Consider the following 19,565-nt stretch of genomic DNA (forward strand, 5'->3'; position numbering starts at 1 on the left):
TTTCAGTTCAATATCACAGTCCGCTGACATACGGTCAGGTTGGCTGTAATGGTAATGTAATAACATTTAACATATCGATTATAATTATGACGTCAAACCTGACGTCATGACCAACGCGACAATGGCAACAATCGGCGGATCCACTAAACTACGTACAAATAGCTCGAAAACAATAATGGGATGACCTTGTTCGAACTACGTGTGACATTAATTTATGTTTATAATTTTCATATCAAACTACATGGATATTTTTGCTCGAATTTACTTCCTGCTTTAGAATGAATTTCATGTTTCTCTCGACTAGCCTTTAAAAATAATTGCATGAACAGTGCTGGGATAAATATGATATATACAACAATGACTTTGTGCAGAGGGCTGTTGTGAGTGTTGTTATAACTAGTAACCCAACCCATTTGCACTATATCTCTTTATGAATATTTGTTTTTGTACTATTCATATAACATTACATTAAATAAATTTTATTTACGTAAACAATGGTTCCTATTGAACATTATATTCATTAAAATGAACTTTCTTTGTTTTTTTATGCCTTTGTGTTTGAAACCAAATTTATAGTTTAAGGAAAAAATGAGAAACATCCTGATCTGTTTAATGAACAAAATCAAAAATAACAAACCTTAAGACTCGCAGGGTTATTCTTTGTTCTGTATCCACTAAATGGTTAATGCCTTGTTTTGCAAAGGGACACCACTAGGTTTTGTTGTTGTTGTTCTTGTTGCGTTTTTTCTTTTGTTGTTGTTGTTGTTCTTGTTTTTGTTTCTTTTTGCCATTTTGGGACTGGACATAAGTTTTCGATATTAATAATTCAATTAATGTGATAATAGACCAATAACGAGTGCGTATTATTTCTGATCACCATCAGTTGTAGCTTTGGAAACAGGCGCAACACCATAACACATCTATGCATTATATGATTAAATTTTAGTGAATGTATATAAAAGTCCTTATGTCAGAATCGAATCATTGAGGGCCCTTCAAATTTGAGAGACCCTAACCTAAATGCATAACTGCAGAAATGTTCAAATTAATATCTTAAATCGCAGAGCTATATTTAAAATAAGTATCTGGTTAAATACATCGTTGCGTCGGTTACTTATCAAATTAACTATTATAAATAAATGTTCAATCGTTTAGATAAGATCAAATGGTTTTTTGAAGTTGTTGTAAAATGATAAAATGTGTGCTTTTTTTGCCCCTATCAGAATGCGCATGCGCGAAATGCTACTGCCCATTCTAAGAACGTATCGTAGACATGCATTGCATAATTGTTTCTCAGTTTCTTACCTTCCATATCTAACTTATAGGAAAATAACATTCACGTGACACACTCATGTTCAGAAATTATATATGTTTGCGGTAGAACTTAAGTTTTCAAATTTTTCAAAATAGCACGGCCACGTTTTTAAATGGAAAAATATTCATCTTTGACCTAGGATATGTTGATGTCCAGACGCAAAATAATATAAAGTCTATGGAATTTCGTATAAAATTGTTTCTTTAGTCAACTGTTCAAACACATTTGACGATTAAGTTGTATATTAATCCAGGTGTAAGTTTGGATAGTTTGGAGGTTCTTCTTAAAAACATGTAAGGAGCTCTTACCCAAGGAAGATGGTTGCGAAAGCATTGTTTTACTTCCATTTCGTTCTTTGTGTAATATAAGTAATACGTCTGTGTATTTTTGTAAAATGGACCGCTTTCTAAAGTCAATAGTTGAAGCACCATTATTCTCATTCCGTTTCGGATTATCCCTGATGTAAGTTTGGAAGGTGTTCTGTACGTAATATATGGTCCAAAGATTTTAACAAAATTAAAATAGCCAAAAGAGGCCCCTGTGGCATAGTCTCTTTTTGGATATGCAGTTTGTTCTTTATAAAGTTTCAGCATAAATTAATATCAGGTATCCTAGTTTAAACACAAAAAATAATAAATACATTTTACCTTTTTCAAAATGTCACAACGGGGTATTTGTTACCAGTCATATGAACGGTAATAATAGATTTACAACGGGTATTTATCGATATGAAATAGACCGTGCCCGTACTTATTATTATTTAGAGACTCTCATTTCAGACGAGAAGTTTGCAGTGTTTTTCAGATAAGGAAAAAACATGGAGGAAAAGACACTTGTCGCGATTATTTTGCTGTCAAGTATTTCAGGTATTTATATAATACATTGTTTTATTTGTCTCGACAAAACGTTATATCATACCTTTTTTAACATGACATAAGAAGAAATCTTTAAAATTAATACATTTTTGTTAGATCGTACTGAAGTGCACTGGTGAAAATTAAAGCTGTCCCACGTCTAATGTCAATCACCAATTAGGTCAAGAATGTTGTAGAATGAAATTAAAATAAGCAGTCATTTAGTTCTTATTCAAAAACCGGTTATGAACATGAAGAAAGGCTTTTTAAGTCTTTGATATAATACATATTGATAGACGTTATCAGAGTGATTTAATAGAACAGACAAAAATAGATCAAGACAATAAAAGATCAGACCAGAACAATAAATAATAAATAGTCTCTTATTTTAAATATATCTCTCTAGAAACTGTTCAGTACTGATAATGTATATAAACATTTGAAGGAAAGGCAAATGAGAACAAAAATGGTGAATAAAATTCAGTTTTGTAGACATTTATTAGAACATACAGCTGTAAAATTGATATAATTTAAATACATTTAATTGTTTTTTTTTTTCGAATTTAAAATTGTAGTGTATGTATTCAAAGTGTTTAATGATTAATTATAATGCGTAAAAACATTTGCAGTACATATTAAACCTATTCTTGGTTGTTTGGGACTTATTTTAGAAGAATAATTATATACATAATTATATAAAATTTAACTTAAATGGTGATACATCCTTAATTACAACATACAGGATATATAAGTGAACAGCATAACTCCATATTTAATAATCTTATACATGTATAGAGGTAGATTAATATTGTTTCCTCAACAGTAGTTTGTATACAAACGGTTTAAGAGTACTATGTATATTGAACAGCAACATTTCAGCGAAACGCTGTAAGAATTTGAATTTAAGACTCAATAAAAAATGTTCTTAAATCTTCTTTTATAAAAAAACAGCCGTTCATAAATAAAAATTTATATAAGGAAATGCATTTTAACTCTTTCTTGAATTTAAACAGAGGCGCATACCCACTGTCTTTGTACGAGACTAGTGTACGACTCTTCTTGTTTTCATGGGAAGACAATTTTTATCTTGTATTTTTCTTCCATGTTAACCTTTAAACAAACCAATGTCACAGTTTTATGAATACACACATAATTATGTAAGCGTTGTTTACGAATTAGGCGATACAAACACATAACCCCCTACCACCCCATTTTTTTCTTTAAAGAATATTCGATATGTGACATTCACTGTGACATTGACTATTATCAACCCAAAGTATCATATGACATTCTTTACATTATATAATATAAATATACTTTAATAACTATTGTACTTGTGCAACGATGTTTTTTATTTGGTAAACTATAATATCTATTCAATACTGAATATAAATTTTAAACACACTTGAGACCAGGAACAAGGTAGTTTGTAACTATCTCATTTGTTTGTATATTTCAAAAGGTAAACCGCAAAATATTAATCTGCAAACATTTCATATCTATAGGTAGGTGTGATATAAATGTTATAAAATAATCTAAAAATATCTAAGTATATTCACGGTTAAATTGAATACAATTTGATATATTTTCAAATATGCAATATTAAAGGGGTTTCAATGGGGTTTATTGGCATGACGGAACTTGAAGTAGTATTTTGAGATATTATGTACAATTTGATGTTGGTCTGGACCATTTATTTCTGTGCATATTTTTTAACATTTGGTTACTCCATCTTCCTTACATGATTATTGGTCAACACTCAAATCGGGTTAGGAATTGCAAACATACAAAACAAAAATAATAATGATAAATCGGTTTTCAGTTCAGTTCATTTCTTTATAATCTTAAAGTTGCCTATATGTTCACGTTTGTTACGGCACCATATGTAAAACGGCACCATTTGTAAAATGGTGCACCATATGTCAAAAAATCGGAACCAAATACGAATTTTTTTGCCGTTTTGCCCTGCACCAAATGTCAGTATTTTCGGTACCATATGTAAAATATTTTTTGATATGCACCATACAGTAAGAAAAGATGCACCATTCGTAAAATGCAAACAAAATCACTTGGAGTAATATATAGGGGTAATATTGTCTGTACTATAACATAGTCTTATCATTATTATCAACATCATCATCATAGTTATCATCAACGCTGACTGACGCCTTGCCTTACCTACTGAGCTAACCAGTTATTCAATTAGATTAGTCGATAATATTAACCTATCGTCTCCATTGTGTTTAACATACTTTCGTTTTTAGCTCGACTATTCGATAAGAATAAGTAGACCTATTGTAGTCACCCGAGCGTCGGCGTCGGCCTCGGCGTAACCACTTATGTTGGAATGTTTGTAATAGTTCAAATATTTTTAAAGTCCATTGACATATGGCTTTGAAACTTTGCACACTTATTTCCCATCAAGACCCCAACCTGTAGACAGGAGGAGGTAACTCTATCAAGCATTTTGACAGAATTATGCCCCTTTTTCGACTTAAAATTGACGTTAAAGTTTTTGTAATAGTTCAAATATTTTCAAAGTCCATTTACATATGGCTTTGAAACTGTGCACACTTTTTCACCATCATGACCCTAACCTGTAGAGAGGAGGCGGTAACTCTATCAAGCATTTTGACAAAATAATGCCCCTTTTTCGACTTAGAGTTTACGTTAAAGTTTTTGTAATAGTTCAAATATTTTTCAAATTCCATTGACATATGGCTTTGAAACTTTGCACACTTGTTCACCATTATGACACCAACCTGTAAACAGGAGGAGGTAACTGTATCAAGCATTTTTTTTCACTATCAAGCACTAAGAATAGTCGAGCGTTGCTGTCCTACCGACAGCTCTTGTTGAAATTATTGACAGTTTAGACATTGAATTTTTATCATAAAGTGATGTTTTTATTTCAATTTCTCAATAAGATATTGTTAACAAAGCATACAAATTTCATATGTGCTTATACTTATCAAGTAAAAATAATTAGTTTTTTTCTGTCTTAAGGGCGGGCCCTGCTTTTCCATGTCTTATACATGGATGTTTTCTGTTTGCACGTTCTAATTTGTGACGTTTGCAGGTCCTTAAGCTTATCGTTGCTATACACAATATATGTGCAGTCATACACAACAAACGCCAGTAAGTACATGTAAGTTGCTATATGTACGGTAAAATCCTCATTAGTCTTGAATATTAAATTAGAGGCAATTATCTTTTTTAACTATTTAAACGTGCAAGGGAAGCGAGCGCTTGTAAAGTTGATGTTTAATAATGGTGCAGTGACAATATTTTAATTTTTTTGCAATAATAATTATAAATGATTTCAAAATATGTTTTTGCAAAAGTAAATAAGACTTTTTTTGTTTTTTAATGAATAGACTATAAATTTTATTTTGGTGAGAGATTGCTTATAAATTAGTTAAATCGTCGTTAATAAGCATTTATAAAGTATATTATGAATAGAAGATATAACAACGAGAAAAAAATAATGTGAATATGCGGTTTTCATTGTTGAGAAAAGGAGTTTTATTGCACCATGTATGTACAGTTGCAATCATATCCTGCAAACCCGCGCTGAGTATTTAAGAGCAGTGTCTGAGAATGGAGCATATAGTGATCACATAACCCTGCAATGTATAGCTGAAATTTATAATATAAATTATACAGATTCTGGTTCAAAACACTTAAGTAACTCCGTCAGGTGAACCGCGGTTCTCTGAACATCTACCGACATTACTCATATCGGTCATTACCCTGAAAATAAAGGTGAACATTATGTGTCCTTAGAGCATGACCAAGAACTAGTGCGTGATGTTATACAAAATTCTCCTCAAATTATGTGGATCGAAGAGCAAGAGTCTCGGGCAATGATTAATAATAATAATCATAATAATAATGAATATAACTATTCTGATCACCAAGTTGACCAGGAAATTGTTGATATGGCATTAAATTATAACCAAGATGTTCAAGTTCTACCAAATGAAATGTTTGAGGTTATAATTCGCATTGCTTTGCAACAGGATCCATTGAGTAGATTTCGGCTTGAACAAGTAAATCAGTTTTTCAAGCATGTCGTAGAAAAGGTTGAACCACCAAGGCTTTACCTAGATCCAGATCTGTATGGTAACCTCATCACATTTCCAATTAGTGTGAGACGTATGATACAAGTATCTGGAAGTGGCAGCGGTCTAGTTACGGAAGTTAAACAACTTTTGAACAATTCTTATTGGGCTAATGCTTGGTTGTTTTTTAAGATGGTAGCAATACATGGATGGTACATCATTGTCCGAGTTTTGTACAGAAAAAGGAATGTATTAAGTTTTCATATTTTTAGAAATCTAGACTAAATAGAATCCTCAACCAAGCAACCAAACATTAATTTCAACATGAAGTCGTTGAATGTTTCGTTTCTGTTCTCTGTATGAAGAGAAATATTCAAACAACACAGATGACCGCTTAGAGACTCTGGCCAGCGGCTATGGACTCTTATGGGTCTCTTATTGTTTAGATTACTGTTACTTTAACATTCAAATCAATTTATAATTAAGCATCGTTCAGAAAAGGTGCATTAGGACACTGGTCTCGCAACAACAATGTTATTTTATTAGTTGTTAAAAATATTTTTTATGTTTTTATGTCGTTACATGTACACACATTTTACTTTATTACCTCACTAAGACTGATGGTACAGCATTGTCCGAGAGTATTCTTTATTTTACTGTTGATATAAAATTAAATCGTTTATTACTTAAGCACCGTTAAGAAAAGGTGCATTTGGACACTGGTCTCGCAACAACAATGTTATCTTACTTGTTAAAGACGTTTCTTTTTGGTTTTTACATGTACATAAATGTTACTTTACTTCGCTGCAACTGCGTTTCTTAAGTTTTGTTTCACGAGTTTATCTGAATTTATTTATGTTAATGTTTTGAGTCACAGTTTTGCTAGTTATTGCAATAAATTTAGAAGAAAGAAACTATTGGTTTGGTTTTCAATAACAAAATTTGATGGAAATCTGCTGCTGCTGTTGCTGCTGCTTCCGCCGCCTCCAAACCGCCATTAACAACACCACCGCAACCATTACCACCACCACAATCACCACCACCACCACAACTACTTTATTGTACTAGTTCTACTGCTAAAGGTAATACTGCTTCTTTTACAACAACAAGACGTACGTACAATTGCTACTGGTGGTGGCGGTGATGATTATGATGATGATGATGATTATAATTATCATTATTATTATTATTATGATCTTGTTGGTGCTGGCGACGACGACGATGTTGATATATTACCCCTATATATTACTCCAAGTGATTTTGTTTGCATTTTACGAATGGTGCATCTTTTTTTACTTATGGTGCATATCAAAAGATATTTTAAATATGGTACCGACAATACTGATATTTGGTGCAGGGCAAAACGGCAAAAAAAATCGTATTTGGTTCCGATTTTTTGACATATGGTGCACCATTTTACAAATGGTGTCGTTTTACATATGGTGCCGTAACACACGTTTAGTGTGCCTCAATGAATGTATATAGGAATGTATGTTTTATGTTAAAGGTTTCAAAATCTCGTAAGTGCTTCTTTAACAAGTTGTCTATTTTGCACATTGAATATATTTTTTTTAGTTTCCATCATTAGTTCAGAATATCCCTAAACTGGCCAACAATTTATCTACTGTAACAAGAAAGATGCTTATTGTTTGTTAAAGCTTAAATCTAATGATGCAAATCAAATTTATATATAAGTTCACGGATTTGTATAGTAGTAGATACATAACTTATATGTTAGACTAATTCCATTCCGTTTCGAATCTAAATCTATTTAGACATAGTCGAATTGTGGTTTTGCTATATCATCATTTAAATGCAGGGAAAGTTGCGAAATGTAACGATTTTCAACGAATATTTGTGAAGCATTGATTTATGAATTTCATTATTCATATGTTTTGCAGGAATACTGGCTGGAGAATGGTGTACAGAATATACCGATGACTGGTTTGACAGCAAAGAAACAATGTATTGTGAAAATGGGTGTTGTGGGAGCACCTATGACCAGTATTGCTGTATCAGTGGGAAAGATGAACAGGATGAACAGTCTGTTTTCTTTTGTATCCGCGCGTAATTTAAACAACTAATTGTATTGACGTTCTATCATTCTATTTCTCTTTTTGTACCGGCGCTCAATTTGAACATCTAATTTTACTGACGTACGTTTTTGGTAAAATAAGCATTCAACCTTATTGTCAATGGGTACAGTGAAACTTTATTCTAACTGCTGTATCAGCGTGCTATGTGAACAATTGAATATCTTACTGGTATTTCAGTTGTTAAGTCGCTTTATAAGGTATTTTGGGTGATTTGTGCCAGACGAAAATACGACAAAATGACGACTTTATCGTACTTTCTCTCCGCGGGGCATATGGCGAAAACACAATAATACGACAAAGTCACCACTTTTCATTATATGTATGCTTGAAAATATGTTAATCATGTAAAACTTGTAGTGATAAATAAACGTTCTTCTTCTCTTTAGTTTAATAGTCACAATAGTTTTATCGTACGTGCAAGCATCTTGTAATTATTGATGTTTTCCCCATCAAGAATCAGTGCCTCTTTTCATCCTTTTCTATAAATCAAGAACGAATTTGTAAATTATATTTTTCAGACATGCTGGCAGGATCGTTGGCATTGTTTTAGGCTCAATAGCCCTGGTTGCCGCAATTGTGTCTATCCTGGTGGCTGTATTCTGTTGTTGCCGGAAGTCTAGGGGACAAGCTGGACAAGTGTGTCAACTGGCTACTGGGGCTCAAACAACAGGTATATCTAGGGTGAAAAAATAATATCCACATAAACATGGAGTCCATAACAGGTGGTTATTGGCAGATAACAAATTGCTGAAGATACAATATTCAATATAACAAAGTTCGAAACATTGTGTGCAGCCTTACTTCCTCGGTTTTCATAAAGAAAAAATAACCAAGTAACAAAAAGCGGAACTAAGATTACAAATTGTTCACAGAGTTGTTGTCTGACATATCATATATTCGATAACTGATTGAAATTACAGATACCATTATATATATATATATATATTTCATAAGATGGACGTGATAGGATTTTATTTGCAAGAAATGCATTAAATTAGAATACAAATAATTTCATTATTTCTATTTTTGTAACTATTGTTATTTTTAAGTTCAAATGCAAGGCATGGCGGGATATGGTCAGGTGGGATATAATAGCGGAATCCAGTATCCGATAATGACGTCAAACGTCGCCCCAGGAACGGTGCAGCAATGGCAACAGCCACCCCCATACGATCAACTACAACACAAACAATGAACGTGCCATAAATCTAAGTGCATAATTTGAATGCGTTTTTAACGCATGGACTTTTGCTCGTCATGTGAAACGAATATTTTCTTATATGCATAATCCATTTTTTGTATTTCACATAATTTTTTAATACCATATATATGTATGTCACTATGAACATGTACAACGCATTAACAAAGTTTTCTAGTTTGATTGTTGTTCAAAGCAATCAAAAAAAAAATCTATTAAAAATTGAATAAATGAAAGATAACTGAATATAAGTAAAATATAACTATAATGCTTCATTTTACATAATCTCGTGTATACACATCTTATTTATACCAATAACACTTTTAGCAAACGCTTCCTTACATTATATCATAAAATGTCTTTTTTGATAAATTTAATAAATCTACATAAAAATATATTGCCACATAAACTTCACAAAAGGAAAGATAAAGCTAAAAGAAGCTTTTTCTTAAAACATAATTTTGAATCAATGACGTTTTATGTTATTGTATTATAAATATGTCTTGTGTAATTAAAAATCTGTATTTTTTATAAAAAAAAAACAAAATGCTGGTTCATTATAATAGTTGCGTGTTTTGTTTTTGATTGCAACTGTGATGATTTCGATGATAATGATGGTGATGATAATATTGCTGATATGATGATGACAATATTGATATAATGATGTTGATATTTATATGTTGATAATGATGATATTGATATGTCCATGATGATGTTGATATGATGATGATAATGTCGATGATGATGTTAATATGATGATGACGATGTTGATATGATAAAGACGGTGTTGATATGACTATAATGAGGATGTTATGATGATGATAATATTGATGTAATGATGATGATGATTATGATATTATGATGATGATGATGATGATGATGATGATGATGATGATGATATGATGATGATGATGGTGGTGTTGATATGATGATTACGAAACTCGACATTTCGGCAAAAATATAGATCATTATGAAAATTTTTATCAAGATGTTTGTTTTTAAGCTCATTAACAGTGATAAAAATACATTACATCGACGATGTAGAAAATGGTGCTATGATATTAATGAGATATAGACGTTATTGAATGAGTGTAGGTTCAATACTAAATTTATTGAATGAGTAGAATGAAATAATATTATGCGAGCCTCTGCTGATCACAATATAATCTTATTGAACGAGTTCGATAAATTAAGTATTGAAACTACGCGAATATAATATTCTATTTATCACATATTCAAAAAAGAACTGTTTGTAGTATTACTGAATCACCCTTTTCATTATCGCGAATAAACTGTAACGCTAACGTTAAGACTGTCGATACGCTACGTCTGAAAAACGCAAATGACATCACGTCAAAATATATCACAACCGTGCAATACCGTTTTTTTACGCAGCAGCAAAAAAAAGCGGCGGAAAGGGTTTGTGATAAAATGACAAAAGAAGGACTAGGAATGTGAATATATTACGCTTACATTAATCATGGAACAGAACAGAATAGTACTTTATTATCTCAATCAATACATAGACATGTGAGAGTAAATGTAAAATTTCAAATAATGACAGGTCAGTATAGCAACCATCGCCGGTAACCCACGGTATATATTCCGTACATACTACATAGATATTGATATTAGCCGCGTCATGACAAAACCAACATAATGGGTTTGCGACCAGAATGGATTCAGACCAGCCTGCGCATCCGCGGAGTCTGATCAGGATCGATGCTGTTCGCTATCAGTTTCTCTACTTGTAATAAGGTTGGTAAGCGAACGATGCACATGCTGGTCTGGATTCATGCTGGTCGCAAACCCATTTTGTTGGTTTCGTCATGACGCGGCTCATATGTTTACAAGGCAATAGTCATGATAATAAAAATATTATGAAGATTTATAGATAAAATCCGTGCATCTTACACCCGAAATAATTCCGCAAGTATGCTGACGAGTCATCTATTTCCTCGCTTGACTTAAACTCATATTTAAATTATATAAGCATTAGTCCATTTTTAAATAATAGTTTATCTGGAAAATATCATATGATACAACTGAAATGAAAAATATGTTCACGGTTTAGAGATTTATTTTAGAGCAAAAAAAACTTGAGAATTTTTTTTTTACTTGCAAGTAAACGTAAACGTTTAAACGCGCGCCGGTTTTACACTTAACTGTGCTCTTAACTGTCAGCGTACCGATAATGACATGACGTCAGTTACGCTATTGTCTGAACTGTCTAAACGTTAACGACACGACAACGTTACGTTACAGTGACCATGAACTACATGTGAAATGTTTGGGATAATTAACCAACGACGATGCATGGTGGTTTTATTGCGTATTTAACTTGTAAATAGAGAGAAAAAAATAAATATTCACAAATGATAGAATAAGAATGGATGTATATAGCACTATTATCATAGTTTTATCCTTCTTCAAAGGTAAGAAGAATTGTTTAAAAGTTTTGTTTTCTTTGTTTGTCAAAGTCAAAGGGTTGAATGTTACAATGCTTTTGATAAATCGTTTGGAAATTTAAACGGTACACATCAGTGCACATGTACTTGCATGTTGGTGTTTATGCACTTATTCTATACGGATAATTTACGTTATATTTCAGGAGTGATAATAAAATTATATACAGTGTACATGTACATACTATCACACATTTTTAGCTCGTGACAATGACTCATATCATACATAGTCATACTTGTATTAACATTAATGACCAAACATGTGTCGTCTTCAAAATGTGTCATCTGCTAACGAAAGCAATAAGGAAATGAAAAGGTCATACTTGGTGACATTTGACTCCAATTTGACTAGCGTATGAAAATGCTAAGATTTTTTTTACAAACTTATCCTATTTCACTGCGAGTGTTTGGCATGGGCTTAAATTAATATAACTTTTATGCAAAAGTGGCTCAAAATTAATTCAGTAAATCTTTAAGTCATTAACTTTGAAAATATTAATTGTATGGATTTGGAATTATTAATATCTGTGATAAAACAAATATAGCTTCTTTAATATATTTCATAAGCCCGTGTCCTTTAAACTGTATCTTTAAAGTGGATTGGTCTACAGTTGGCATATTTTGCATAAATATCTAATATTTATATATATTTAAAAGAGCATGTATCTCACACTTACAACAACCAAGAAACATGAGTATTTCGTGGTTTGTAATACATAATAATTATTGATGGTATTGCAGACCTTCTTTTATGGACCAATTCCCTTTAACCCTTGGGCTATTGAAACATTTATCATATGCAGTCAGACCAGGCTCTATACTGCTAGTGTCATAATGTGTAAAATGCGTCTATTTAATAAAAACATAAATGCATTAAAGTTACATGGATAATACAAAAAACAACAAACAAACAAACAAACAACAACAACAATGTTCACATAAAATTGAGTAAAAATAGGTCGGGCTACATGATACTGCAACTTTAGCAACAGCATTCTCACCAAAGAAAAAAAAAAAAAAATAATAATAATAATAAAAAATAAAAAATAATAATAAATAAATAATAAAAAAAATATTATGTAGAATAAGCTGGTGTTATATTTTGTAATTTTTTACACCGGAACAACTTTCATCATCGGCGTATTTGAATTCACAAACTATTGCACGTTTTATAAATTTATAACTCACTTTAACAACGTTTAAGATGACGTGATACACATGTTTAAATTAATAAAACACTTCATTGATATGCAAATTAAATACCATTTTATGAATACATTATTCAGCCGTATACGCACGACACTGGTGTGAAGTATACAAGCCTGATTCCCTGGAACCACTACCAGAGAAGATATGGTGTGACACGGGGTGCTGCGGTGGTCGGTACGACACCCATTGCTGTAATGTGAAGTAAGATTTTTTTTGTTATCATTATATAAGTTATCTTTCCAAAAAAGTACTCTTATACATATATTTCAGTGTTTTTGTTTTTGTTTTTTGTTGTTTATTTTTTAATCACTTAATAAACACTTGCTGAAATTGACCACACCTTAACAATTAATTGTGTCTTTAGTCAGCTAAGCCATAAGACCGCTGAGTCCTTTTCGTATTATTTTTCTATCACGAGTATTAATAAGAAAATTTCATATTGTCATGTTTAAAAAAATACCTTATTGAAAACCTGTTTCTTTACCAAGGTTTCTTCTCGTTTGTTTTCACAATTTTCATGACATGATCCTGACTCGAACTGGTCCCCAAAATACGGCTTCTGGCTCTACCGACAGTTTATTGACTGCTTTGACATTTCCTGCACCAAGTATAGTAACCATTTATTAATGTGACACAATGCAAAGACGGAGAAAAACCATAAATCTTCCCTTCAACCAGTGAATTAAAAAAGGTAATTAACAAAGACATGGACCCCGCTCTCATCGATTGTTCTAAATGTCCGCCGCAACAACATGGGTATTGAATCGTTGTTCTGCAAAGCTATTTACTTATTCTTTAGGTAAGTAGAAAAATTGTCCAGACAAAGGTGTTGTCAAAGCATCAAATTCTAACAATTTCTAGTAGAACAAACATCATATTTTTAATGTATATATGCAACAGGTGTAGACTTTTAGAATATTTGTACGATAAGTAATTATTAAATGTTACTCCAAGACTACACTGTTGATAACTGTTGAATATCGTGCAAATTTGTCTGTTTGGTTTAACGGCGCACCAACACAGTATAGTTCATATGGACGTGAAACAGGAATGGTGATTTGACTAATATCAGGTGTTAAAAACTTCATAGAAACACCAGGGGTCAAACCACATTATCTTCTGGAGCTAAGAGATGCATTAACTTCAGTTATTTGTGCCCATTTAGTCGATTATAACGATCACGCTGGGATAAACGGTGGCTGCAATTCTTATATGGCAACCTTAAACGTTGATAATATCAAAACATATGAAATGTCAATGTTTTCTTCCCATATGAATATAAAGCCTTGAAATTGGTATGCATAATTTTATATCTTTATTATACAAAATAATTTCCCTGGCTCCTTGCCCAGTTTCACTTGTAACTACTATGCGTTTGTCACACGACAAAATTAATAAAACATCTTATGATGTGCAGCCAAGCTTTACGACATAATAAGAATCATTATAAAACAAAGTTCTGATTTAATGTTCCCATGAATGAAACGGAAAATAAATTATGCTTACAATACTTAATTCAAAAGATTCATTAAATTTGGAGTTTATCTTAATAAACTTTATGTTCGGTCGCCATATTGAACTATTGTTTTTTGTTTTGTTTTTGTTTTTGCGAAGCATGTACAGCGTTGTCATGATATAGCGACAATTTGTCTATCTGTCGTGTTTTGTTAACTTCCACAACGACCCTGTACATGTACATTATACCTTTGACCAAAATTGTATTGGATTTGCACTTAGCGAGATTTGAAAATATATTGTTGGGTGCCTTTTGCAATAATTTCTTCCTTTTTTGCATTGGTCTATTGTTCATCGGTGCACACATGCCAAACGACAGAACTACAAAAAAAATGACTATTAGTGTTCTATTAGCAATCGCACAGGGAAAAAAAACAATATTTGATAATTATAAATATGCATTGGTGCAAATTACACGAGATGTATATTTATCAACGTTTATATTTTTGCCCATGCAAACATACGCATATTCATGCAAGAATATCGTGCTATGACACCGCATAATGTTACACTACTCCTTTTTATACTTCCTGTTTACCTGTTAATATACCTACTTAAGTGTCGGTAACAAACTGAATAAAATCATATTTATCCATGCAAATAAAACTCCCATTTATATGGGAAGAGAGGCTTTAAACTATATGTTCTGAAAACATTATTGTCAATTGTAGGTCAGAATTTGCCATTGTAGAGGGGGTACTTGTGGCTTTAGGAGGTTTCTTACTTATACTAGCAATTATCATCACGGCGTGTTGTTGTTGGTCGCACTACCGGAAGATACGCAGCCATTCAATAACGACTATACCCGTCGGCACGGAAATTGTCACAGGTTTGAATATTATGTATTGATCGAACACTCAACCTGTTGAAGTTCTTGAATATACTTGTTCAGTTCCCATTATTTGGATCTGTCCATCACCAACTTAAGGAATAGCTGGATGAAAACTACTGGTTGGTCACCAACGGTATGTAGCCTGCAGTTACGGAACTCAAGGCTGGCCGGGCTTTATACCGATGGTATTGGCTAGTCGCGCTCTGTTCAAGCGGTTGATGGTTAATACTTTCAAGTTATTTGTAAGGCACTGTTTCAGTTCCTCAAGGAACACTGTCGGGTACGAGGAACGTTGCAGATTTTCCGTGATACGGTGCAGATATTAAACAACGGTGCGGACTTTCCGTAACTAATGCTAGGTGTCTTCACCGTTGTCGAGACCATACAGAAAGTAGACAAATTTCGACAAAACAAAATTGACAGAATAAATGTTGAAATTACACAGATGATTTTATACATTTACTGTAATAAACAAAAGTATTCACTTCAATATAAGTGTCTCTGACTCAAAAATTTACTACTTCTCTCGGTTCAAATTTCATGTACATTTATTTACAAAAGTGTTTTTGCAAACAAATCATCTATATCATATGTTACATACATTGTTAACGTATTGATCTTATAATGAATTTATTTTTACGTTACATGCAACTATTCTTCTTTTACAATATAAAACGGATTTGTCTAAATACATAGAAAATAAAATGGCACGTACCTTTTAGCTGTTTACCTTCCACCATATTGGATGGACGCACCGTATCACGGAAAATCTGCACCGTTTCACGTACCCGACAGTGAGGAAAACACTATGCTTTTGAACGGACACAATTACAGTTAAAAAGTTAAAACATCAGATATTAATTTTATTAAGCATTTCTGAATGTAAAACGATGACGTCATATCATACCGTTAGATAATCAGGGTGTGGGATCACGTGACATTTGTGTACGGTAACATTGGATCAGCACTAATTGTACCGGTATTTTTTCTTTTTTTTTGTTTTTGTTTTGTTTTTTTGTAGTATCTTTTGATACCATATACCATGTTACAAAAACATATTTGCCGATTCTAATGGTATATAACTCTCCGTTGTTAGTTAGATCTAGTTCTTTTAGTTTCCCTCTATTATAATTGCAATTTTTGTGTCTATGCGGTAATATTTTGATGAACATACTTGTCGCATATAATATAATAAATACCACTGGAATCGGAAAGTATTTGTCTGGAATATGGTGTTTGATTAGTATTCAAATATTGAAAGATGTTACGAAAAATTAGCAAATACCAATGGCAGTGAAGCAATGTTACCGTTGACAAAATTTAATGCAAGTCATTAAACATTTTTGTCATAAACAATATATAATTCTAAAATTTAACAATCATACCAATTATTTCATATAAAGAAATTGCTAAATTACTAATAGTTGCTTTTATTTTATTTTTCAGATATTAAGCCACAGGCAAACGGACACATATAATATAAGCGGTTTTTTAAAACATGTCAACAATTTTGACATTTTAACAGCAACTAAAAGCTAAAACAATTTTAAATTCGAAAATAAAAAACAACCCAACTCTCTACGACGTGTTACTAGTAACCTTTGGAAGAGTGTACTGTAGGAAAACGACATTCTACATAAGGTAGAAACCACCACCTAATGGCTCATTACATCTTGAAACATTCTAGGTTTTGTCATTATTAGTGTGATATTTATGACATAAATTATATTATTCGTGAGAGTAAAGTAATTAAAGCTTTTTATAGTGTCTCTAATTGCTATCTCAACATTGAAAGTTTTTAATTGTAAAAAGGTAAAGATAGAAAAAAAGAACGACAACAATGAAAGTGATATAATTGCAATTCATATTCTTTTGTAAAATCTGGAAAAAATATAAAAAACGAGAACAATGAATGTGAGTAGACTTTTGCAAAACAGTTGATGAAATTATGATAAAAGTAGACTTTGTCAAAAGATTAAACTTATCATAAATTAGAATATTAATTTCTCATTCGGATATTATATAATAATGCTTGACATAGCCATGAGCAATGCAAACCATTAGCAATATACATTTATTTAATGAATTGTCCTTATATATTTTAAATTTTCAATAAACAATATTTTAATTGATTTCACAAAAATAATTAATTCAACAGTTGGTTGACAAGATTTGGGAGATTCACATTTAATTAAAAATTAGTGTATGTGTTAACGTGATTTACGTGCCATTTTAGTAAGGCCCGGTCACACAGCCTTTCGCGTCTGTATCGCGGGTAAAATTTCGCGATTTTTTTTTGCCCGCTGTTACCCGTGGTGGAAAATGTGCAAAATTGGCTTACCCGCGGTTTACCCGTGGTATGCCCGCGGAACAGACGCCGGCGACTGTTCCGCGTCCTTATCGCGGGTGAAGCGCGGCGGTACCGCGGCCTCCCACGGGTATAATAAAGCAGTCGAACCGGGCTGTAGAAATCATAACCGCTCAAGACACAGTCCTGTGAAGATCAAGCAAGGTGCCTCAGGGTGAGGGCAACCTTCAGGCCTGGATAAAGGGGTGCTCGCCAGTTGGCGGTCTCCTTGGTAAGAGCTGGTGTCAGTCTCTGCACAATTTCATCGAACAAGGCAGGTGGCATTCTCATGAAGTTCTGGAAGGCCCTTGGATCTTCATTACGGAGCTCCACCAGTAGACGATCGTAGAGCCCCAGCTCAGGTCTCCTGCCAATCCAGTCGCGCACCCAGATGTTCCGGACCACCATCCTTCTTCGTCTTCTTCTGTCAATAAGGAGCTGATGGACCTGTACCACTTGGTTCTGATGCTGCTGGAGCAGCAAGACGAGGTCATTGCGGTGACGGGGATTCATGTTCACCTCTTGACGTCTGGAGCACAACTGACGAATGCTCGGCAAATCGCGCTTTTTATATACCTAAAATCAGACGTTGTACGGACGCGATTAGGCCGTGGACAATCGTATTTGGGACGTGTACAAGACGCAATTGAACGTGATTAGGCCGGTATTGGGGCGCGCTGTTTACGAGGAGAAAGGCGTTTGTCCGTGCTTACACGCGGTACACACGCTAATGCACGTGATAACAACGCGGTACAGACGCGGTACAAACGTGCTATGACCGTCCTCCACCCTGCGATTACCCGCTAAAATTTCGCGTCCTACCGCGTGTAACCACGTCTTAACCGCAGCCGTAGCACGTCTTAGCACGTTCGTTTCGCGTCTGTACCGCGTCTTTACCGCGTGTGTACCACGTGTACCGCCCGCGATAACCTGCGGTCTAAATTTTTGGGCAGCCCAAAACTTTTTTGCGCGGCCAACCGCGTGTGAATTTCTTACCGCGTGTAACGACGGGTAAAAAGTACGACTGTATCGCGTCTTTATCACGACCTCAAAGCGTCCAGCAGCGTCTGCTTCACGGGCAGAAATTTTTTGGCCGTTATTCGGCCGCGATATGCCCGTGGAGGGCAGTGTGACCGGGCCTTAAGGCTAATATAGAATTAGCACAGATATATATATATACTTTTACCCTCTCTGTAAATTTTCATTTTATTATCATACCAATTCGGAGGCACCTAGCCACAGTAAACACAGTTATGTTTGTTGTCAAGTGTATTTTATTTCGTTTAAACGACTTTTTTTATTTCGTTTAAACGAATTAATATTTTGTTTAAACGAAATCTTATATCGTTTCAACGACATCAAACACATGTGACAACATAAAGGATGTATAATGTCAGTCTTGTGATTTCATGCTTTATATTAATTTATATGTGAGTACAAAATCTGATCTGGGTTATATGTAATCAATATATACATGAACATGTATTAAGTATATATAAATTACCTACTGGGCTAAAGTTATGGTATTTAAAGGATTTGAATACTATAGAATTTCTATCATAAATGGCCTTACTCAATGGGGATTAATGTCATAGATCATGAATGTATATCCTTTTGCTAAACGTAATGTTAAAAAATCTGTTAGGGTTCAACTTGATGGCAATAAAAGT

General features: G+C 33.2%; 2 protein-coding genes across 2 annotated transcripts; both read left to right on the forward strand.

Annotated features, from left to right (window-relative positions):
- Positions 1-2,037: 2,037 nt before the first annotated feature.
- Positions 2,038-9,671, forward strand: LOC132738553 (uncharacterized). Its single transcript, XM_060726062.1, has 4 exons — positions 2,038-2,181; positions 8,135-8,276; positions 8,848-8,999; positions 9,379-9,671. The coding sequence occupies exons 1-4, from the start codon at positions 2,133-2,135 to the stop codon at positions 9,522-9,524; spliced, it is 489 nt and encodes a 162-aa protein (XP_060582045.1). The 5' UTR covers positions 2,038-2,132; the 3' UTR covers positions 9,525-9,671.
- A 1,894-nt stretch (positions 9,672-11,565) lies between these two features.
- On the forward strand, positions 11,566-17,359 carry LOC132738556 (uncharacterized). The gene is made up of 4 exons (XM_060726064.1): positions 11,566-11,962; positions 13,279-13,402; positions 15,388-15,545; positions 16,995-17,359. The coding sequence occupies exons 1-4, from the start codon at positions 11,917-11,919 to the stop codon at positions 17,024-17,026; spliced, it is 360 nt and encodes a 119-aa protein (XP_060582047.1). The 5' UTR covers positions 11,566-11,916; the 3' UTR covers positions 17,027-17,359.
- The last annotated feature ends 2,206 nt before the right edge of the window (positions 17,360-19,565 follow it).

Source organism: Ruditapes philippinarum, unplaced genomic scaffold (assembly GCF_026571515.1).
Source record: "Ruditapes philippinarum isolate M1 unplaced genomic scaffold, ASM2657151v2 ctg5371_1_1_1_1, whole genome shotgun sequence".
Classification (NCBI taxonomy): domain Eukaryota; kingdom Metazoa; phylum Mollusca; class Bivalvia; order Venerida; family Veneridae; genus Ruditapes; species Ruditapes philippinarum.